Genomic DNA, 25,730 nt, shown 5'->3' with positions numbered 1-25,730 from the left:
TTTCAGATGACTCCTTACCACTGATATGTTAAAACCCGTGCAATATACAAGGTCGATGACGCACAACTATACATGTCACTTTCTATCATTCTGAAAGTCTTAAATATTTAAAGGACATGAGAAAATGTGAAAACAAAAGTTTCCATTCAAATACAAGATATACTGAAATCTCTCTAGTAGAGATATGGCCATGGACGGGGATCATACAGATTTTCAAGTATTTCGTCAAGAGTGTGATAACAATCTGTAACAACCCTCTATGAGATGTGCATCATAGGGTTTTTATATCCTTTGTCGTGTAACAACCCTCTATGAGATGTGCACCATAGGGGTTTTTATATCCTTTGTCGTAAAATTAGACAAAAGAGCTGACAGACAAACAATTGCATTAATTTTTTTTAAAAATCTTCATATTTCAGAAGGATATACTTAATCGTGTTATAATTGACGTGAGGACCATCCTTTAAAGATTTCAAAATGATTATGTAATTTTTCAATCTATAATAGTTTATTCAAATTACAACAAGTTATGGATAATAGAATAGTTAAATAACATGTCTGCATATTGTTGAATTGATCAAAAGAAAAAGATACATCCTTGATGGTGAAAGTGTCTTTTAAAAAAAATATAAGTAGCAACGTCATCCTGCCATCTGATTACATATAAAAGTTTTGACAATCTCAGTCAGTCAATGTCTCTAAACAGATGCATAGCAATGGTCTTTAAATTTACATCTAACAAAAATCTAAATTTTAAAAGTACACCAGTTCCTTTATCATGATAAAAAAAGTTTGACAAAACTTGACAAACTACAAAATAATTGTACAAAATATGACTGTGGATAAAATAAGTGAATGTATAATGTCTATAACATATCTTCAACAGAGGTTCAATGTCCCAGGTGCAATGTGAATTGTGAATTTTATAATACATCTAACTTCTAAAAACCTGAATATTTCATATTTTATATCAATCTGCTCTTATAAATACTTAACAACTTTTTAGAGGTTTTACCATATCTAAAACGTATTTTTTAAAGGTAGAATTAATGATGATTTTCTACAAATTTTGCATTTTATCTAACCTCCTTTTATTTTTTATTTTCACTCACAATTTGTTAATATATATTCATTAAACATTTCAAAGTGCTTTTTATTGCTTACATTGCATTAATATACTAGAATTTCTTCCTTGGTAGTATCAATATTTTATCTCGATAAAATTAACGGTATTACTAAAACGCAAAAAAGAGTATTATTGAACCAGTGGGTGATATCACTTTAAAATTGCGGAAATCAAATTGAAACGAAACTTAAATTGGTGGGTTTCATATCGAAATCTGCTATACATGTAAGAGGTTGGAAATCACGACAAGAAAAGTTCGTTAGTGCCACTATACCAGATTTTAAAGAGGATAGATATTAAATATAATGTTTTATTACTAATCTTTCTAAAAAAAAAAGATTTTGAGAAGGTGGATATATTAAAATGGTCATTTCCTTTCTGTTCTTTTTTATAATAATATAATTAGGGAACACAAGTCATGATATGATATTTGTTTTAAACTCATTCGGATATTATATTTTCAAAATCATTCATGCGTAAACAATATACGTTGTACTTAGACATAAAAAATAAATAAAATGAAAACAATACTTTATAAATTCATGCGTTCAAAGCACTTTTATGGATGTACCTTTTTTTTTAGGAACTATCAAAGCCGAATACTAGTATTTGAAACCCAAGGATGCATAAGCTTCGATAACAGCCAAAGAGCTATATGACAATAAAATAGTAGCAAAATCCATCTCATACCAAATTTGCCTGACGGATTTTCAACCTTTAATATTTTAATAATGATTAAAGCATTTTTATGATAAAAACAGTTCACTTACTTTTCGTAGTCTGCTCGGCAGTATAAAGCACTATCTCTCATGAAGCACGAGCCTTGTAAAGGCAGACGACAGATTGCACATATCATACAGGTCTCATGCCAGTAATTGTTCTGAACTTTTAGTAGATAACGGTCCTCAATTGGACGTTGACATCCTGCACAAACCTCCATTTGAAGAGAGGGCATCTCTGAAAATATGAATGTAAGAATATTATTTATAAATTTGATATAATTAAAATTAGAAGCTGTGGTATGACTGCAAATGAGACAATTCTACACCAGAGGCCAAAATGACATAAAAGTTAACAACTATAGGTCACTGTGGTTTTACATTGACATAGTTTTACCTCTATACCAGCGTTGTCGTTTCCTGGATAATTGCGGTGTATTTTGGTTATTTAGTCTTAGTCTCGAATAGAAAATTTTATTGCACAAAACTTGTGACTGAAATTATTATTCTTCGACAAAATTATTAATCAATTTTCGGACAATGACCCTATCATTATTTGAAAAAAAAACTCTTGAAATTACAAGAACAGAACATACAACACCATGAGCAAAATTTTTTTTTAAGAGTGACATACACCAGTCCCCAAACAGAAAATCCAACAAAATGAATATATATTGAGGAACACGAAATCAGGTGCCCTGGAATGATTATGAGTCCATGTTCCGCTAAACTCATGCATCAATATTCGTATTGATTTTCGCCGACTTGTCTTTCGAAGCAGTTATTTTGAGTAGTTGTTCACGAGACAAAAATACCGAAATGCATAAAGAAATGAGCAATGTATCAAAGGACCTTCTTGGAATTAGATGTAAGGTGTTTGGTGATAAACAGAACAGCTCACACATTACATCAAAATTAAGATGACCCCTAACACCAATAAAGACAATGATTATTGATATTTATTCAAAACCGATGCATAGGTCATGGAAGGAACATTGCATATAAAACGCTGTATGATAATAAAATGAAAAAAAAAATTACCAATTTTTAACATGCTGTTAAAAGTACACTGTCATTGCTTGTGATAGAAAATATTCAGAAATAACTACGTTTTACAAAAACATCCTTAAACAAACCAATAAAAACTAACATTTAAAAACTGGTATTTAAAAACTTACCGTCATAGTCATGCAAAACCAAATGAATTTATCCAAAAAATGTTGTCAATAAAAATTACAACATTAGTAATTATCTATTAAAATTAACATAAAAAGTTAAAACGCTTGTAGGTTTTATTATGATCAAGTATGTTAACATATGTTAATGACGATGTTGACAGTTCCCGCAACATATGTGGCCATTAACCTGGAGTACACAACCATTTCTGATCACAATAGTCATTAACGACAAATCGATGCCACTGCATAAAATTACAATTAGACATAATTCTGCAACAATAGGGAACAAATTTTATGTTAAGTAAAGTCAATATCACTCTGTATTATCTTACATGTTATACATGTTTACAAGTGCAATCCTCTCAATACATGTGTTTTGTTGGTACAACATATTGTCAAGTGGGAAGATTGTTTTTAATTACTTAATTTTTTTTCTAAGTTTGAAAATCCGAAGGCGTGAGGTAGCAAAATTATGAATTATAAAAAAAGATGTTTTCAAATTCTTGGAAACCAAATGACATATTTTAAGGGTCTGTTTGGAAGGGACTTTTGCACTAGATAGCGCAATTTAGCAAAATGTAAAAAAATAACTGTTTTCAAATTAAGGGGAACCTAATGAAATCCCATAAATGCCTGCTTCAAAGGATTTATAGCACTGAATAGTTTTTTTTCTACTTTTAGCTCCTTCTCTCTCTTATGGATTTGTTTTGACCATTGCAGATAAGTAGTTTATTGATTAATATCTACGGTTGAAGAGGCATTGGTAAGTTCAAATCTTTTATGAAAAAGAGACAGTAGATTCCAAATGGAGTCAAATGAGACAAAACTATGGCAGAATAGAACAAATACAGTATACACAGTACATGAATATAATGAAGACCAAGCTACATGGAGCCCACAAAAAAACTGTTGTGATCTCAGATGGCCCGGAAAGATCATTTCTATACTAGTCATTAAAATATTGTCCCCTAATTACCCCTATATCCTTGACGTTAATACTATAATCAAACATCTGGACTTGTGTTATTGATTTGTTGGGTTACTGTGTCAGTTATACATACCCTACATCTTGTTTAAGACCGATCTAACGATGGGTTGAACATGTGTTAAAATACTACGGGGGCGTTTAACAACCTTGACAACTATGAGGGTCTCGCGCAGTCAGTTTCCTTTTTTGAACGAAATAACATAATTTCCTACCTTGGGTATCAGTCAATGTGAGAGCAACCCAACTACACAACACATAATTGGTATTTGGAATTTAATAACTGTGTCCAGCTCTAAATAGTCCGCGCCTTGAAAAACCGACACTGCAATTAGCGAACGCACTAAAAACTTACCATTAATACCATAACAATTATTTGAAAATCGACAAAATTTAACAGATATAAAGAAAAACCACAGCATTATGTTGAGTGCATTATGCTCTTGCCATTTATAAATAAAGATTATTATTATTATTATTATTATTATTATTATTATTATTATTATTATTATTATTATTATTATTATTATTATTATTATTATTATTATTATTATTATTATTATTATTATTATTATTATTATTATAATAATGATAATAATAATGCGTTATGACTAGTTACATGCACATGTGTGTAGGTGTATAACTACTGAAATGTATTCCATTTTAAATATTTGTCTATATTGTATAGTACGTACAAACCAATGAACCAAACAAATGCATTTCATCTTATGAATTTTTCATCAAAGTACATTTAATTATCTCACTTTAACATATGAATATCTCTGTTTTGATTGCTCACTCACTTTTGTCAGTATAACGGAACTACAAACTACTGATATACAAATGGAGGTTAAGATGGCTATCAACCATGTTTTACCTACTATTTTATTCGAAAAGCTCAGAAGTTGGACAAAATTAATAACTAGCCATTAGTTTTCCATTGAATTCATAGGTAGATCAAACCGTCTAAGGTTTAATTTTGTCATTTTTAATAGACTTCACCTTTTTTCATTACAATCGGAGTTCGGTTTTTTTTTGTTACTACTTTTATGTCATTATAAGTCAAATTATAAATTTGTATAAACATTTGCATAAATCAGTAATACTGAAGATCTGTTGGAGACTGTAATTCTCGTAATCTAGATATTTAACAACAAAAACAGTAAGCGAATATGATATGTTGTATTCTTAATTTAAGTTACTAAATGTAAGGAAAAAGATACTTATGTAAATTATTAGAAATTGTTAAAAAGTACCAAGAAATTATATGATTTATACCCTAAAAGATGTTAAAATAACTGAAAAACAGGGAAAATATTATGAAAGTTAAGTGGACCAAAGCAGGAAATTATATGAATTAATAGGTTTATATATTTAAATTGGGAAATTCTAAAAAAATAAGATGAACTCTTCCAAAAATTGGGGGATTTTTTTGACAGTTTTTGTACCATCTTCCATTGGACATTTAATTTTCAATTACTCCGACTTTTAAACTGCAAATGTTGAATATTTAAAAAAAAATGTTTACATAGTTCAATTACATGGAAATTACAAGAAATATTAAGAAACTTGAGCCATGGTTGCACCTTGAGTTCAAATTACAGTTTGACACCATACGTATGTCGTGTCTTCCGTGTTAAATTTGCCAACTGTAACACGAAAAGCTGTCATAACCTTTGAACTTACGGAATTTGACATTCAAATGCGTGTAATCTCGTTTAATTACGTCCGTCACGATATTTTTGTTTCTTTTACTTTTTTTATCGACCTTGCAATTACTTATGTTTTTAGCCTTAATCTGATAGACATTTAAACTTTCGTTGGATTAAATAGCAGCCAATCGTGGTGAAAAGTAAACTAAGATGATGTTTAAAGGGACGGTTCATTTTAGTAGGATGAAAGCTTTTAAAAAATTGTGGTTTATAATCTTAGTACTATCCACTGCATTGTCGTCTGTTTTTCGTGATCTAATCCACACTTTTCCTTTTTTTGAAAAAAAAATATGAATTTGGTGTAAGAACAGTCAAATGATGAACTCTTTTGGTGAGTTTTCTCAATTTTGTGTAATTATATAATAAAATAAATCGAGTGCACCTAGACAATACCAGGTAAAAATAATGGTCCATTTATATATTTCTTCTATTTATCTTCAAAGGTAGAAGTTTTGGTTATAATTTCGGAAACGGTTGATTCCGGAAGTATTTTTTGTTAATGCAAGTTTTAGCCTTTATTTTTTTCAGGTACTAAGGACAAACAATTGTACTTTATTTTTTTTTTATTTGTAAAAAAAAACCTGGATATTACAAAAAAAATCTAGATACTGTTTAAAGCTGAGAAAAATGCAGTCTGTTCGCATCCTTGTTTTTTTTATACACTTCTACTTTAATAACATAAAAGTTGAACAGTGATCAAGAAACAAAGAGCAATATGATTGTTATGTTCAACTTAGAGAATATTTACATTTTCACATATTTGTCATACTCTGATACATCATTTTAAATTGATCAGTGGATTATTAAAAAGCATAACATCATGTTCGATTTCTACACAACTTTGGTCGCCTTATAATGTTACATGCCTTTGGTATGCTATTTTTTATTTTATAGTTATTGACGTCCTTGTCTCACGATAAAGTTGTCAAATTCGTCAGTTAATTGATAATTACTCTGATCACACCGAACTGTAATTGTAAATTGTGACGCTTTGCACAAAAATCCTTTCAATTTCTGTATCTTAAAATCAAAACTGCACTTAGAACTCATTAAAATTATGAAATAATTGCAGTAACATTTCACCTGATGAATTAAGGTTTTATTGCTTTGCAATATATATTTTACTTTCAATGAAATTTTTTTTCATAGGGGTGCCTACTGTATTATTTACTTTTCTCGTTGCGTTAAATGTTCATTGTTTTCGTATTGTACTATCAAGGTTATCAAGCTAGTTATCTACCTTATTTATACTCTCCAATGTGATGTTATCGACTGACATCTTGAAAAAAGAGAAGCCGGGATAAAAGAAAGATATCAATTTTGAATGCAAAAAGCTTTTGTTGTTTCCAATGTGCATTGTAATACTTATATTATGTCATTTTTCTAGTCTAGTGAATAGCTGTTCGATTTATATAAATGATTGAATAGTTTTACCGCTCAATAAACACAGTTCAATGTAAATTATAAGCATTCAGAAAGTTGCGATTAAAGTGTAATTCTGAAATAAGCTCCGTGACTATAAGAATGTTAAAAAGCACTACTGCTAGCACGATAAATCGTTTCTTCAATTAGGAATAGTTCTTTGTATAATAAATCATAAATCATAAATCACGATGGAAAAGATTTATAATTATTCCACACCATTACAAACAAATGCAATTTTCCACAATATGAACATATCTTTATTTTTGTTTAAGAATATATATTTCCATGAAAAACCAATATTTACATAGCATGACCACAAGTGGTGAACTTTCGTCCTTTCGATTTGTAATAATGTGAACATATGTCAGATAATGAATGAGAAAAGTCTGCTGTACTATTTTGTGTACTTTATACATCTACCAGTAGAGCAAATTTAAGTTTTCACTTCACGACTGGCATTAAACTTTTTATTTGCAATTACTATTGCGATCTCTCAAACCGTTTGTGTTTTTTCCAGTACAAAACACATTTGTGTGGAATAAAAACAGCGAAAAGTCATTGAAAAAGATGAAAACTCTATTGATTGAATTTAAAATTCGATGAAGAAATCATTACTGTGCTGGTAAAATTAGTTTATGGTCGCAGAGAGCTGGACAGGAAGAAAACACATTTGCCATGACTTTGCAATTTTTTTTTCGAATTATGAGATTGAATGTCACATTGGTATCTTACGCCTTCGTTCTTTCTAATTTTTTTGCGTAATTTGTTTTAACACCTTCTTATTTTTTTTAGTTGTTTATTCATATAATTAAGGTGAAGTCTATTATCTTAATTTTTATATACATATGTTTATATACTATATCTTTTCCAACTAATAGTGTAGATATGAGAAGAAAAAATGAAAGACGAGTAAGTCTTCAAAACGTATGTAAGATTATAAGTTTCATTACATTCAATGATCCTTGAAATTTTTCTACTATCTTAACTATAATTTCAAGGGCAGGAGAAGCCAAATTATTGAACCTTTATTGAAAATATGATAAGTCTATACGAGATGTGCAATCAGGTATGACTATTAATTAGCTTAAAAGTAAACATGATATTATAGAAAAACTCGATACCTGTGATTTAATACTGAAAAACGTTTTGCTTTAAAGATCACAAGAAATTGTTACGTCAGACCAAAAGAGGGTTCTTACGTAAATACCTATCTGCACAACAAAAACTGCAAACAGATCAAGAATATAAAATGCTTAGTAATTCTTATTAGAGCAGCACCTTATGAAAAGAATAGAAGGCAATAGAGATAATAGAAATAACACAACAAAAGTATATAGAATATGCAAGCTATACCCGATATACCCTCAACTTCAGATGACTCTAAATAATTGGTGTGTATATTCCGTAACAGAAAATGAAAACCAATACTTGTTATGTAATAAAAACGATATGTAACATAAAGAATGAACAAAACCGATCAACATGAAATTTTCCTCATAGCGAGACATATTAGACGATAAACTTTCCTATTATGTCAACTATAATACAGTATTTCTGTGAACAATATCCATACCGGTCACGACAGATGACGATGGTCAATTAAGCTAACAAGCGTAATTAAATTATAAAATAACATTTAATATCATTTTACATAGGACTCACATTAAGTGTATTTAACTGAAAGTAACGAAATTAATACGGAAGATTTGCTTTTGATAACATAAACGACCGATACATGCAAAATGGGTAGAAGTCATTTTTAATGATTAGGGAAGGTGCAGACATGTAAAAGTTATAGCTTTAACTTCTGTCACTGAAGTCAACAAGCTTTGTCACGCAAACTCTGAAGTTGCTGTTTTTAACGTTCAGACTATTTAAAAATAGCTATAAAACATTTCAAACAAGAAAATTATTATATAAAAGAAATTGCTAAATTCAGGCAAAGTAAAAAGGTCGTGAAACGAAATTAATTCAATTTTCGAAAGTAGATACATGAACAGACAAATAAAGGAGTTAACAGATTTGGAAATACCTGTATTACGAACCGAGTCGGACCAATTGCACCAAAAGGATAAGCATCTTCTGCCTGATATACATTAACTGTCATACAATGCCCATGTCATAATTCGTACCAAGTTACAGTAATAAAACTAAAGGTGAGAACAATTGAATTATAGGATATATATCAAGGATCAAATATGAGATATACTTCAAAAGATCGCAGATGATCAGATTGAAAATGTTGAACTTTAAAAGAAACAGAGAAAGATAGAAGAATATGAATTGTCTATTTTAAAAAAAATCAAGTAATATCTAAAATTAAACTAAGCAAACGCAATACAACAACCAACTCATTATTAATGTTCTAATGTTTCTGACAGTGTACATTGTTTTCATTCAAAGAAATTAGATTGTTATTATGATTATTTAAAAAAATCTTCTGTCGTTTGAAACACGGTATCAACAAGTCATCGGTGATAAGTTTACTATTGAAAAGTATACCCACACCCCTAACGTGAACAAACACATCCTCAAACACATGTTACAATTACAGACTTGAATGTGAAACCTTTAACGGGGAATACTTAACATTTCAAATCAGTCATTCTTGCTAGATACAGCCCATTAAGTAACATGATTGGAAAATAATACTGCAAATAAGAGGGAAGTTAAAGATTTTCTCCATTACATATATCAGTAAATGTTTATAAGCTAGCATACACAAGAACCACTGTACTTTTAAATCAGTTTAATATTCAGTTTATACATTTAACTTTTCTTCTTCAAAGAAGTCTGACTTACAATGTTTCGTCGTTTGGTAACACTTAACACCTTTTTTTATTTTAAATTTGACTTAAGATGTTTATTTTTCAAAATATAGAAATAAAGAAAAGGTAAATCAATACTTTTTATTGAAAATATCATATTAGGTGAAACGAAAAAGAATAATCATAAATGAGGATACATATACAAAATTTCCCCTGAAGTTAATTTTCCAACTACTAATTTCCCTGTGTTTTCTATAACCACTTTCCGAGTTAGCATCTGCTGATAAGGAAATTATAATTGTTTCATAGAGCAGAGATCAGATGTTCAGAAAAACTGCCATATCAATGGTTATTCATAAGAAAAGCATTTCATTTCATATTTTTGAAAAAAACGTTCTTCAAATATACTAATCGGTTGACTGTCTTAAACAGTGAACACATATGAAATGGTCAAATGTCTTTTAATTTTGGTCTAAAACATTGAAACTAGTAATTATTCATCAGACTCATAAAAGTTGAGACTGTTATGGTAATTTCTAAAACATCCGAAAGGATCTGTCGTATATGCTCTCCTTTTACAATTCTATGATTTATTTTTATTAATTCATTATAGTGCAATGAATGAAAATGAAAGTAGTATACAGAAGTTCATTAACAAAAACTAGAGGAGGACATTTTGTTTTGACATAGTCTTTTATAGCTTTTTCTATGGTAAGAATTTTGCTCGTTGTGGAAGGCCAACTATAAACCTACTGTTGTTTACATATGTGAACTTTTTCTTTTGTTGAAAGTTGTTGAATTGACAATTATACTATATTTTTGTTTATAAAAAAGGGGGATCAAAATGCTGGAGATATCTTTAGATTACCAAATCAACAAATGACTGGTGTGAGTAACCTTTGAGGGTAATACCCCTTTGTGTATTAAGAATGTTTGTTATGAGTTTATAAAAGTTAGATCTTTTGTTAAAAAAAATTTATCACTCCTTTTATGATACATAAACGTTTGGCAATTACATTACACACATTGATTATGATAATAAATAAAATGAACTTTTAAAAATAATATCTTTACTAAATCAATTTTATCTTCATGGATCATTTTTCAATTATTTGTCACCATCAACTATTTATACCTATCCAAACAAATGTACGTACATCAAAATGCACAAAATTTGCATAATTTTACAATTCCTAGATATGTGATTTAATTACAATACAAAAATCAAGATTAAAGTATTAAACTGGAAAATTTGACAAATCTAATTACATCCTTTACATGCATATATATGTCAAGCTTAAATGCTTTTTTGGAATGATTAAAAATTCATACCTGAAAAATACTTTATCCTTCCATCAAAAATGAACACGTTAGTATCCCCGTGTGCATTTTGTGAAATTACGAAAATAAAAAGTTAATGTGACACGAAAGGCTTTAATCAATTAGCATATAATGAGAAACAATGATTCATATATCGTGGTTAGTTTAAGTTATGTATAGTTAATAAATAATTAAACACAGCTTAATTATAAATGGTAATGAAGATGTTGTATTTTTTTTTATGATCAACATTACAGAATATTAATCAAAAATGTGTTTTTCAAGAAGACATATATACTTGTCATAATATCAGTTGTTTATTTGCTTTTGTTTGCATTGTCGTCTATACTTGCACAAAAGTAATAAAACTTTGGTTCCTTGTTCCAAATCATAAATGAAACATTTAACAGATAATTAATTTTTGACGTTGAGGGTTTAATTTTCATGCACTAAATATAAAAAGAAATACACTTGATTGAAGTAATAAACCGTTTTCCATTGTATGCTTCATTTCATTTTCAAACTTATTTTCAAAACCAGTGGTAAACATTCCCTTTTATACATTTTATTTTAAGTCATGAATATTTGTTTGCCTATAACCGGGTGTAAAATCAAGGTCATTGAGTACAAGATGATAAATGACATCCATAGAATATACCAGATATAAACATAAACACGAAATCAACAAAGAAAAACTTTAGCACGGAAAATAAATAAATTCATTAAACGCACTTTTTTTTTTATAAATACAAATTAATGAGTATTAAGTGTTTTGTAAATATTTGTAAGAAATTAACTTAAAGCATATTTTTTAAAACAACATTGACATTCGGATTCTTCCTTAAAATAAATTTCACTAATAACCTTTTTAGTTTTTGTCTTCAACTAACGAAAGTAAAAGTTAAAGCATGGATTCATAGTAACAATGCATTAGGTAAGAAAAAGAAAACAACAAATACCTTACAAGATTGAAATCGATGACAACAAGCTTGATGAAAAGCAGGATGCATTATGAAGAATTTCATATTGACTTTAACTATTCACCTTTAATTCACTGGTCGGGCCTTTCTAATCGACGAAAATGAAACAGAAACTTTCCTCTCTGTTAAATGAAGCAATCACAAATAAATCTGAAACTAGACTGTAAGTTTCCTGAAACTAACGTTCCAGCTTCTTGAAATTATTTTTGACATTTATTTTGCCTTCTAAAATTTGACTAATACCTCTCATATAACGGCTTATTTAGCAAAACGACCAAGACCCCCAAATATTCTAAGTACGATTATTGGTCTTATCTTTAAACATGATTCGATAAAATGTTAAAAATCTAACATAAAAGAGATAACACAAATAGTTGGTATACGAATTGTGAAAAAAAAATGATCACCCAAGGAAACTGCGTCCACTATGTGTTAACCAATTAGTCCACGAAATGTGCATTCTATAAAATAGATAGATTGGCACGGTACATACATCAAATAAGGTTTGTTTAAACAATGATAGTAATAAAAAAAATATATGTAAACAACACTTTATAATTTCATGCGTCCGAAACACTTTCCTCTTTTTATCATGAATGCTGAATACCGAATATTTAAAACCGAAGATTTATAAGAACCGAAACAGTTGAAGAGCGAAATGAACAAAATGAACCTAAATATGATAGTCAAATTGTACCGACATCCAATGCGCTTTTTTAAAACCAGGTTAGTAAGTAATAAACTAATATGATAAGTATATTTTTTGTTATTTAAGGATTGCAGACTAGTTTTACGTTGATATTATGTATTTTTTGTATGAAGCTTTACGCAATTAACTTACAATTACATATAAAAAAGAAGATGTGAGACATACTTTTTTGTCAGATTCTTTTGAATGCTATCATTTATTTTTCCGGAACAGTTAATATGAATATATAGAAATGTAGGAGAGAACGTCATACAACATGGAAAGTCCATATGTTTACTAATGTGTTTATATCATTATATCAGTTAATATCAGTTATGTTCTAGTTCATTAGATAAAGTTACCAATAATTATTTTTCTCTGGTTAATGTTCGATTTTATACTGCATTAATTTTCATATAAAGTTATATTTAAGAAATAGGACGATCTTCATTGCAGTTTAGAATATATTCGAATCTTGTTAGATATCATTTTTATTTGAACGATGTCACTAAATAAGCCTGGTTTAATCGATGACGTTTTTATTTATATTCTTAAATGATAAAAAAAAATCTGTTTTTTTTTTGTCGTCTTCATCATAAACAATAGATATTTATCGTTGCAAAATAAACGTGTTTTTTTTTATATTATATTACAGGGTATTCGCAAGCAATTCGGATGTTACATGACATGAATTTTGAAAACAGATACTGATAACTTTTAATCATGAAGTTTCATACACAATCTAAAACGGTTTAACCTCTATTCACTCTCCTCCTTATAAAGTGATATTGTCCCTTTCTGTAACAACAATTTTATTTTCTAAACATCTCTTTTCTCGTTTTCTATTTTTATGTATATAATCTGATAATGATCTTTATTTAGTTTATCAATTGTATTCATAAAATGTAAATTAATTTATACATTAATGGTTTGTCTTTCCTGTCCAGCATGTTAATATAGATTTGTAATTTGTTTTAACTTAGAGTGATGGATTTATATAAGAGTACTGCTCTTGTTTCCTAATCTCATTTGTGAAATTATATGTGTAAAGCTCGTAGTTATACATAACGTTTTCTTTAATAAAATATGATTACACTAAGTTATAATAATTTATGCATGACGTGTAAAGTTAGTTTTATTTATCTCTACTTATTTTGATTTGTCTGTTACGATATCCAAACTAATTGTGCTTGACCATATAATACAAGCATAAAAAAGATATTTAAACAAAACCTATTATTTTTTGGTATTTAACATTTAATTGATTGTAATCAATAGAATAAAACTTAAACGTGTTACGTTGTATTCTTCTCTGAATAGATCGAATACAACTTGTATGGAGACGCCTACCCTGTCGACGTACTCGGTCTTGCTCCTTTTGTAGTTCGCGCGATTCCCTCATTTTATTGTTGTCTTTTAGCAGTTGACTGATATTTCCGTTATTGATTTGCCTGTACCATGTCAGTAACATGATAGTTGTTTTTCGCTCTTTACGTTAATTGACATCGTTTGATTCAATCAGTTATGATGGACTTCCAATTTTTGAATTTTCCTTCTGGGTTCGGTATTTTGTTATACTTTTCTTGAAATTTAAACATCAGTTAATTCCGATTGCTTTAATTTCATATGAAGATATTTATATGTTTAGATATATAGTTTGTAGTTGCGATCTAAACAAAAGTATTACTATCTTTAATAATTAATTTATTTACTTAAAATTAAATTTTTTTTCATTAAAGCGATTAATTGAAGCTACTCATATCTCCCAATTTGTTAGTTCAATTTTACAGAAACAACTATAAATTATGAATTGTTGAATTAAATAGTTTATAAAAAATGCATGTGTTGCATAAAATATCAAGAAAAATGATTTTTGACAATAACAATTACATCTAAAAAATCGATTTTATTTAATGCATTCAAATTGTATGAAAATAAAAATAAATATCCATTGGTCCCTTAAAAATGGCATCAAAATGTGTTTACTATATATTAATAATACATAAGTCTTTTATAACTCTTAACACGATTCTTCATTACTTAATTATCAAATGTTTTACATATACCGAAAGTGTTTTGTTAAACTTCTTTCTTGGAATTAAGTTCATCCTAAAAACTTGTGAAGTAAAAGTATTTCAAGGATAACATCAAATCAGCGAAAAAAAAATCCCTTGTTAAAATGAGAGGATAAGAACTTGAGTTGTATGCAGTTTGTTTTTAATTGATACATACTAAGTACAATATATCAAACTTTGCATACTGTAAATTCAGAATCTATTGCGAGGGTTTTCTTAAATAAAAACAATGAGACTGGGTGGGTATCGCTATAATAGGAGCTAAAATTGAGAATGGAAATGGGGAAAGTGCCAAAGAGACAACAACCCGACCACAGAGCAGACAACAGCAGAAGGTCACCAATAGCATTTTTTGTATTTGATACATATATTAGTATCCAGATTTTTATTAAATAGCAATAATAAATGCACGCAATAATTTCTGATTTTACAATATATTCAGTATTTGGTGAATGGTCAATGGTGATGTATTCAATATTGTGTAATTCGTGTTTGATATATGACAAATTAAATCGCAATTTGTTGAAATAAAAATTTATCAAGGGAGAAACATCAGAAAATATATAAAACAACGGTTAAAAATTTACAAAACATTTACATTAAAAACTACAGCTACAAATTTTTTTAAATCGGTTAGATAACTCAGTATAGCTGTAGATATTCACTTGTTTTTCTCCCCACTTCTTTCCTTCCCCACAATTTTTATTATTATAAGTATTATTATTATTATTAGTAGTAGCAGTAGTAGTAGTACTATTATTATTATAAAAATATGCAGTTTTTTACTTCTAAAGTTTACTTGAAAAATCTACAGCAAAAACAATTGAAAAGAAAAAAAAATAACAACTACATGAGAACTACATGAGAAGTAAAGCTGGGTATATATGATGCGGTATTATGCTGTAAAATTGTTATAAAGAATTGTTTGCTAATTTCAAGAGAATTAATGTCCTTCTTCTGATTTAACAAAATTAGTATGACAACACTGACTTAACAATATTACCAAGACCTGATTCCTATCTTTCATAATGTTAACATAATATTGAAATCAAATAACTAATAATAATTGAATAACTAATGTAATAACACTAATTAGTCCATCTAACATGCTGTTATATTTAAATAAAAAATAGTAAGTATTGAATCTAAACTGTCTTACCTTGATAATTTAGTAAGAAAACATATGAAGGAATCTAACTGTTCTATACAAACTAAACATGCATAAAGTTTAAAATCCGTTTATCACTGGCACGTCGTTTACCTGTGGGTTTGACAATATAACTAAACACAATCGGCTGAGAACATGGTTTAAATGCCTTCCGTCGCTCAAGTACCTTTAAAATGCAAAGAATAGAATAGGCATGCGTCCTTCAATGACCCACAATAGTATTTGTTTTAACATTGTATTATATTTCAATATATTGTTGATATCAACAGGGTATATGCAACGGAAGGCTGTTGTATTGTACGTATTTATGGTATTAAATAGAGAATGTTAAACTTACTGAATGTATGGTATTGATAATCTATTGTCATGATAATTTTACAGTATTTATTTTTCGAAACCATGGGTAATGTTTTCTACCATTTAGTATTAAACGAGTGAACATGGTTAATCATCAATTGTTTGTTTCGTAATGAATGTTTAACGTTAGCATTAAACTGTCTAATATAGATTTAGCTTTCCTATCTTAGCTTTTTATCATTTTGGATTAAAAGGAGTTCAGTGAAGAAAATTATACATGTTAATCTTAGATTAATTGACCGAAACCAGATACGGATCCAGGATTTTGAAAGGAGGTGAGGGACCCCTAAATTAAGCAAGGCTTTGAGAGGGACATGTAAAAAGTCTATGCAAAACAACAAATGTTGCTTCATATTAGGAAGGCGGGCACGATGGCTAATCCCTGTATCCGCCTCTAGGTACCAATTCTGATAGACTATTCTATACGGATGCATCTTAACATAGAAGTCAGTTGTTTTTAACTTGCCATGGATCATTAAAGCTATGTATTTAGATTGGCAAGAAGATACAAAAAGATGTTAATTGAAAATCATAACTCGAAAGACAAAAGACAACACCGATTGATCTAAAAAGAAGAAAAAATATACGAAAATCCAAAGTAGTTGAAATATGATTTTAAATTTTTGCATTGATGTTTTTTAATGAATTAAATTATTAAATAAAACGCCAACATGCAATTAATTCATTTATTTTAGGTTCCATTGATTAAATGTTCTAATTTGTACTAATATTTACACAATGCGGTTTGGTTTTGGGAGAATTCTGGATCACCCTTCATTTATTTGTACTTTACATTTTATATATATATACATGTGCTGACGTGCAATATAACAATGTGAATAAATCAAATTTAGTGTGAAAAGTATTATCAGATCCACTGGTGACATAATGTGGTACATGATCAAATATAATATGTTACTTACGCTGGAAACGAAAAAACGGCAACATTTGTAAATGATTACGTGTATATAAACCAATCAAATCTTCTGTATGGACACAAACAAAATACATATGTCTATAAGTTTTAAAATCAGAATCAGATATGGATATGAAGATTTTTTTTTTTTTTTTTGCTATTTTAATTTCTCCTAATACATTTTGATACAAATCTACTTTTATTCTATCTAAACTTTTACGTTCCTCAAAAAATAGGAAACCAATCTCGTCGTGAACTCTAGAGTTAAACATTGTTAACGCTCCATACTTAAGATCAGCTATAAAAGATCACAATATTAAAAATATAATTCGTAATAGTTCATTGTGTTGTTCTAGGCTTCACTTTGTTGAGATTGCAAATATCACAATGTCCCCTGCTTTTGAAAACTACGACCTTGCAAGTCTTTAAAACTACCAAATATTTCTAAAATAATCGCTTTGACCTTAAAACTAACCATTACTGTGTCGATTAAGCATAAAGCATATCCGAAAAATACAGAAAGTTTTATACTAAAGACATTGAGATACTTTGCAGTATAACTTTATTTCTTAATGGTATTCAATAGCCTAGATAGGTATTTATGATTACGTAATTGCTACTGTTTTGTTTCATTTGTCAACCTTTTAGTCAAATTCTAACACTTGATCAGTAAAAACCGAGTAAGAGCATTAAATTTGCTCTTTTCACTTTAAATATACAGATGAAATAGAGGGATTAAAAAGCAGTTAACTAAAAGAAACAATAAGTTCGAAATAACTACCCTTCTTAAAGTCCAAAAATCTGTTTTTTATTCAGTCGCATAATACAAGAAGGTATATTAGACTAGAAAAGAACCATTTATCATATGTTTGCAATTTTTTTTTCAATCTTAATTGCGTAATTCCATATATCAATACACCATTAGTCGTAATCAAGAACCTTAAACATGCAAATGTAAAATAAAAATACATATATGTATTTTAAAGGTTGAACATAGCCAAGAAGATTAAAAGGTTAAACTATTTATCTCCGCTGCAACAAAACTACAATTATCATCATGATATATTTCCTTCCTAATTCCGTAATACATATATGTTCAAGCTCCATCGGACGCTAACCCTTTCTTTATGAAGGAGTGTGCACTGTTTTATAGGGAGAATTCATGATGGTCTTCAAACGCAAATTTGAATTTTTCAAAATACAATAAAACATATAAATGTTCGTGAAGCAAACTATTAGTTACAAATCCTACATGTCTAGGGACTTTCATTCCCTGATGAAAGTTTGTAATTTCTTATAAACGTCAATAACAAATTAATGAACCAGATATTTTTGATGACTGGTTACTTCCATGTAACATTCTTCTCATGTCATTGTCTCTACTATAAATATAGTCTCCATTATTTATAACATAGACATTAGACATTATTTTATTAAACCAATCATGGGCCCTTGTCGGGCAAAATACAAAAACATCATACAATGATTATATAAACATTAGTGAAATACACAATATTATAAGTAATACACAAATAATAAATTGATAATATGAGCAATGTAGGATATAATTAAGGTAAGAGGCATTGAGTGCAATGAGGTCGATTTAATATAAAAAGAATATGATATAAAGTTTATTAATACGGAAACAGAAAGTAAAAATAGAACCAGGAATATAGTATCTCATTCTGCATATAAACATGGTGTTGGTCTATTTAGGTTGCTCACACAATTCGTCAATATAACGGACCTATAAACAACTGCCATACAAGTGGGAGGTTAAGTTACTATAAAATCTGGTTTATCCTTCACTTTCTTCGGAAAATTCCTACACCAAGTCAGGAATATCACAATTTCCTTTGGTATATATAGTCTAACGTTTGATTTAGTCCGGGTTTATGGACTTCCCTTTTTGAATTTACTTTGAAGTACAGTATTTTTGTTAAAGTTTTTTTTTATATAGTACCAATTAGTAGTATTTGTGTTTATTTTTTTTTATAGATACAATGGAAGGCATATGATATTTTTGCTATTTGATTTATTTCATAAATGGGCCTACATGTGGGTAATTTTTGTGGGTACCGCCGCATGGAAAACACCCATTATAGATTATTCAAGCATTTCATTTCTGTAAACCAAAAGAGCAACACAAATAAATATAGACTGTTCGCCTCTTATACCGTTCTATTGTTATCATTCTGTTTAAGATTATATCGCCCTTCGCATTTTCTCATTCATTTTTTATCAAAAATTAAATAAAATAATATTTTAAAATCGACATTAACACAAATGTTACATTTTAATGTCGAGTTTTATTACAAATGTAATGATCCTTATAATGAAATACTATGTGCATAAACAAGATAACGTTGATCAAGACTTTAAGCATTGATATTTTTCTTTAGAAGCATCTGTTTCCTGTTGTTAAAGAATCAATATTTTGTTTTGTTTAACAATATATTTCATAATTCATTGTCTTCATATTTCTGTATAAAATGGAATGCAAGATTTATCAAAGGTGCTTTTTTTTTTATGAAATCACATATATTGAAGGTCTGGTGATGCTTAACTCGACTTACTAGCGACATGTTTTTGACGTCTTAGATCGTCAGATATCAGCATTGTCGCTTCATCAGTAAATTTAGTCGATAGTGTCGTATTGGTAGTGTTGACTCTTTAACTGACTGACACATGGCAGGTGAAGTTTGCTTAGCAGGAGAAGCTTACCCTGTTGACGTACCCATTCTTACTGCTTTTGTGTTCATGCGATTCCCTCAATTGTAATTTTTAACCTAGATTTGTGTTTACACTTTAATGAAGTTTTGAAATTTGAACTTCGGTAAACTTCTAATGCCTCTACATTATAAGTGCACAGTGTATTGTAAAGATGTGTATAGCACATGTATTTATTCGTGATACATAAAAGGTACAACGTCACCAGTCTGGCATTTTTTTTTAATTCATGCGATTCCCTCAGTTGAAACTGTTTAACCTAGATTTTGGTCTACTAAAAGGATTTTTGAGGTTTGAATATCTGTAAACTACGCGTCTGGCGTATATACAAAATTAAGTCCTGGTATCTATGATGAGTTTATCTACTGCTGCCTCAAATTTTCAAGAGGAGAATAAAGTGTATTTATTGATTGCAATTATTCGTAATACATAAAAGGTACAATGTAACGATTCTGGCTCCTTCTTTGTGCATGCAATTTCCTCATTTGTCATTTTTAATCCTTAATTTTTGTCTTCTTAATGGAGTTTTGATATTTGAACTTCGGTAAATTACTGTTGCCTCTACATAATAACAGTACAACACAGTGTATTGACAAGAGTTGTTATAGCACAAGCAATTATTCGTAATACATAAAAGGTATTACGTATCCATTCTGGCTCCCTCTTTGTTCATGTCATTTCCTCCGTTGTCATTGTTTTAACCTTGATTTGTCCTTTTTTAATGGAGTTTTTAGATTTGAACTTCGGTAAATTACTGTTGCCTCTACATCATAACAGTACAACACAGTGTATTGACAAGAGTTGTTATAGCACAAGCAATTATTCGTAATACATAAAAGGTATTACGTATCCACTCTGGCTCCCTCTTTGTTCATGTCATTTCCTCCGTTGTCATTGTTTTAACCTTGATTTGTCCTTTTTTAATGGAGTTTTGAGATTTGAACTTCAGTAAGCTACTGTTGCCTCTACATCATAACAGGACAACACAGAGTATTGTCAAAATGTGTGAAAGCACAAGCAAATTCTTAGAATTCGTCATACATGAAATGTACAACTTTCATATAAACATATAAACAAACATACCTAACATTTTCGATTCTTCAAATTTCTAGCAATTCATTTTCATATATTCATATTTATATTTTGTTTATTTTAGATATATGTAATGTTCATCGTGTTTATATTTACAAATGGATTTAAGAGGACGTTCCTAAGTTGAAGAACTTGTGTCTGGTTCATTTCTTCTTTAGCGACGTGGTGACTAGTGATATAAACAGCTACTGTATCACCAGCCTGTCAACACTGGGGTTGTAAGTACGAATCCCGCATGTGACAGGTGCCATCGACTCCAATATTAATTGACTAAGGTTGTCAATTTTCCTACCGAAGATCGGTGGTTCCCCCATGAGATGAGAGAGTAACATTATCATCAGATGAGCAATTAAAACAGGATATCATTGGTTATTCCGAATTTAAGTTTATTATTTTCGACAATAGACATGTTATATTTTTTAGTCTACCACTACGCCACTGCTTCTGGTCTGGAAGGTAACAGGTGAAGGGATACAAATTCGCTTGGCCAATAATATTGACACACATTAAAAAAAAGTAACATTTAAAGGAATTCTATAAATTATTTCCTTTTTATTCTAAAAATAAAAATGAAGAAGACACAAACACTGATACTGACATTTACCCTTTGATCGCATTTTTGGCTTTGTCTTCGTATCATGTGATTTGTTCGCATGTAGACATTCAATTTTCAATTCGGAATATTGTTACAGCAAGTTCTAACATTGCTTAACATTAGACTGACAGATAAAACAATGTAATTAGAACCGGACATATTTCGTTAACTATTGCATCAACAAAAACCGCTATACAAAAAAACGGTGAGTATCATCAAATATCATATGTTAAATGGTCTAACAATTGTGTAAAAATTTAGATTTCACTTACTTACAAAATCTTTGATATGAATATGAAACAGACTCCACCCGCACACGCTACACATAGAACAGACACACCCTTGAAAAGATTGAAACGAATATTATATTATTCAGGCATAATACGTCATAGAAGAACATAATTTTTGTCTAAAATAGTTGTAACCTTAATTTCAGTTTACATAATTTTTCAACTGATTCATGCAGTTTATAGTAATATGTACCATTAAAGTACTGGTCAATTGAAGTTCACATGGGGCCTGACAATTTTGGCCCTTTCCTCGGCTCCTTCAGGCCAAACTTTAACAATTGTTGGGTTTTCTTTTTTGACTGGACATAATCGAATATGCCACCATTTACTAAATTAACCACCTTCTTCTGAAAGTTAAAATATTTGAATTAATAATTTAAAGACAAACTTTGTTACATTCTACTTTGTTTATCAGTTATGGACCATAAGCGGAATCACAACCTTATGATAAGTTAATTTAATGTAAAATGCATGGTTTTATAGATGTGCTTTAAGAGATTTATTTTAGTTTTTGAACAAACTTATACATTTGATAAAATTTCGTTCAAAACCGAAACAGACTCCGCTTCACTCATCTTCCAATAATGGTCAGGAGTCGTCAAACGACTATAAATATCGACTAGGCGTAGGTCTGAGGGAGGCTCTCTCCACACAGGTTTAAATATGTTCAAATAAAAAGCTGGCATTAACAGTTTAAACTATCTACATCAAATGATGGTTTATGTGCTTATTCACAGGGCTGCAGCTGCATTGAGGCTGGCATTGAAGTCATCCAGAGTGGCTGAGTAAGTCACCGTTGTTGGCAGCTGGTTCCAATTCTGGATATTGCGTGGAAATAAGGGTTGTTTGTACACTTCTGTTTTGGTGTAAATCTGTCTTAGGCCTTTTTCCCCTCTGGTTCGGTTGTCACTTTCGTTGATGATACTGTCGGATTTTGGTATGGATATCGTGCCATTGATGGCCTTGTACATGATCAACAGGCGATGGTCCTTACGTCGGTCTTGTAGTGATTCCCATTTGAGAAGCTGAATCATGTTGGTGACACATCCGTGAATTTCATCCACTGACGCAGCTTTTGATTTTCATCTCCTAGCTTTGTGACTTAGTTCCTGAGTCTTATTTTCCGGCGACTATTTCTTGTCACTTGTTTCTTTTGAATTTATTTTCATTTACATGTTTTGTCAACCTTGCCAAAAATGAGATAAAGAAATTTTTACCTTTTTTCCTTTGATTTTTTTTCTATCTAGATGTGTGACTTAATTTCCCAATTAGTCCCCATTAAGTGTAGATTTAGATCTGTAAAACTGATTTATACGTACCGACAAAAAATATATGCACTAAGCTGGAGAAAATAATAATTGGTTTGTTTACATCTAAAAATGAACATATATAAAGCACTCGCCATCTGACAATGTAGATAAAAACAACCCCACATGTAGTATAAGGCATTTGCTAGAACAGGTATAATAAAAAGTTTATTACAAAAGTCAATTTCACACATACATAAATCATAATTCAAATCTTTTTAAAGTATTAAAATAACAAAAAGGAAGCATGCCATGAAAATGAGTTGCATTGTTTCTGGGAACAGAGTGTTGTTTGATATAGGACCATTTTAACACAAATGTACGGAGTATCTCGCCATAAATTCTGAAAAGTGATAGTTGTTTAAGAAAGTGACCTTTAAATAGGGGTCATATACATATTTACAGTCCGTTTCATGGGCCACAAATTTGTGGCTAATTATCCTACAAATATGATTGTTATTTTAAGAGTTTATCAAGCGTAGTCTTGATGAGGGACATCAAAGCCATGTTTGTACCGGACTCGGATGAACGCCTACATAAATTATCATCACCCTAAGATAAGATCAGACACAAGATACAAAATGATGGGTACAAAAAACCTTAAAATGTAGAAATTTTGCTAAATATAAGAATTTAAAAAGATTAAAACATTGATAAGACAATTGACAATGGTAACATTGTCATATTTTATAAGTATCAATTAAAATTTATTTGATTTCTTTGAAGTTAATATGGCTTTCTAAAACATTATATTATATGTAAGAATATTAATAACTAAAGTTATAAAATGTAACCGAATACGCCTGCTGTAAATCAAAACAGTAGCTCTTTGCACCTTAGTTTAATGTCATTTTTATTATCATGCCAGTCTCCATATTGGAAACACCCCGGATGTCACACGTGTTCAGCTTGCGGCTTTCGAGATCTCTAAGAAAAATAGCCAACAGTGGAACATGTGGTAATTTCATAGGCTGCTTTTAATGTTAAACATTTTTTGGTTATATTGAAAGAAAAATTCAAGAGTAAACCTTTAAATTATTATAATGTATATCTTATACATATGCAGTTCATATATGCCCTTGTTATCTTTTATTGATGCTTTCAGATTATTAACTGTTACAATACAGCTGGGAACAGTATATCTAACAATATTTATGTTCCTGATTATAGTATAGTCAAACCATTTTCTTGAAGTATCTATACTCCGGTATATGTCTGCGTCATGTTGTCATGCCATAAGCAAATCTGGAAAAAAAATATGTAAAATTGACATTGGGCTTTTATACCATTACATATTTGCAAAGAGGTGCGCTCGACATAAGCGGTAACATTACATGACTACGATATTGTTCGTGTAGTTTTCTAATTGTGATAGAAATAGTTATTCGTTTGAACTATTTTATTTTTTTAGGACAGAAAGTAACGTATCCGAACTCTACTGTTTTAATATTTTGAAAATTTCCTTGAAGCCTAGTCCTTTTGGTTTTTCCTTCTTGCGTCATTTAATTTATTTTCAGTCACCTAACCAAATAGTGAATGAATAATTATATTGTTTTTGTATGAATTATAAGTAGCCTCTTTCTCTTATAATTTTGTAAGATTTTTTAACATAACTGTCTCATTATAACGGTCGAGAAAAAACGGGTAAAAAAAACAAAGCAGGATTTGATGCTCTAAAATCGATTCTGGTGTAGAGGATCGTCTTTTTTTTAATTTATTTTTTATTTTTAAAGATTTCAGTTGATAAATATTATGTGTACTGTTCGTATATCTATCTTCTAGTCTGTAATACTTTTCTCATTACTTTTAATAAATTTTCGTCCTTGTCGTGTCCTCTAATGACTTGATTTCAATTTGTCTATCGGAATAATTAAAAAAATGGTTTTGCATCATAGTCCTAAACGTCATTGATTGGTACAGATTTTACAAGGACGTTGAGATTGAAAAAAAAAGCAAATTCGTTGACAGAAACTGTATTTATCTTTAGAGTTGAATTGGGTGTTCGAGCCTGGACTGTTCCCATCCTGCAGTTAATCCTATTCGAAAGACGATGACCATTTGGCTCTGTATAATTTAGTAGCCAAATCCGAAGACGAATGGGAAGTTGAATCAGATGCCTCGATTAGCTTATCTGCTACAAGTTTTGACAGTTAAATGAAAGTTTGATGTACCCTTGACATGTAATGACTGTCACAATATATATATATATATATATATATATTGACAATCTTGAATGTCATACATAATTTCTTTCAACTATACATGCTAAACAGTACGCCCTCACTTCGACCGATTTGTA

At 29.7% G+C, this 25,730-nt stretch overlaps 1 protein-coding gene across 4 annotated transcripts in view; it reads right to left on the bottom strand.

Moving 5' to 3' along the window:
* Positions 1–16,321, bottom strand: part of LOC139511560 (LIM homeobox transcription factor 1-beta-like) — a 40,145-nt gene extending 23,824 nt beyond the window's left edge. Inside the window, exons 1-2 of one of the 4 annotated variants that reach the window (XM_071298392.1) lie at positions 16,136–16,321; positions 1,897–2,083 (exon numbers count right to left, since the gene is read on the bottom strand). In XM_071298392.1, coding sequence (XP_071154493.1) covers positions 1,897–2,081 — 185 coding nt within the window. In that variant the 5' untranslated portion in view covers positions 2,082–2,083; positions 16,136–16,321. Of the gene's footprint in view, positions 1–1,896; positions 2,084–3,023; positions 3,145–11,245; positions 11,340–16,135 lie in introns of those variants that run through there. The other 3 variants (XM_071298395.1, XM_071298393.1, XM_071298394.1) reach the window with 3 other exon arrangements.
* Positions 16,322–25,730: the final 9,409 nt, after the last annotated feature.

Source organism: Mytilus edulis, chromosome 2 (genome assembly GCF_963676685.1).
Source record: "Mytilus edulis chromosome 2, xbMytEdul2.2, whole genome shotgun sequence".
Lineage (NCBI taxonomy): Eukaryota > Metazoa > Mollusca > Bivalvia > Mytilida > Mytilidae > Mytilus > Mytilus edulis.
This window is presented reverse-complemented; position numbering and strand designations above follow the sequence as displayed.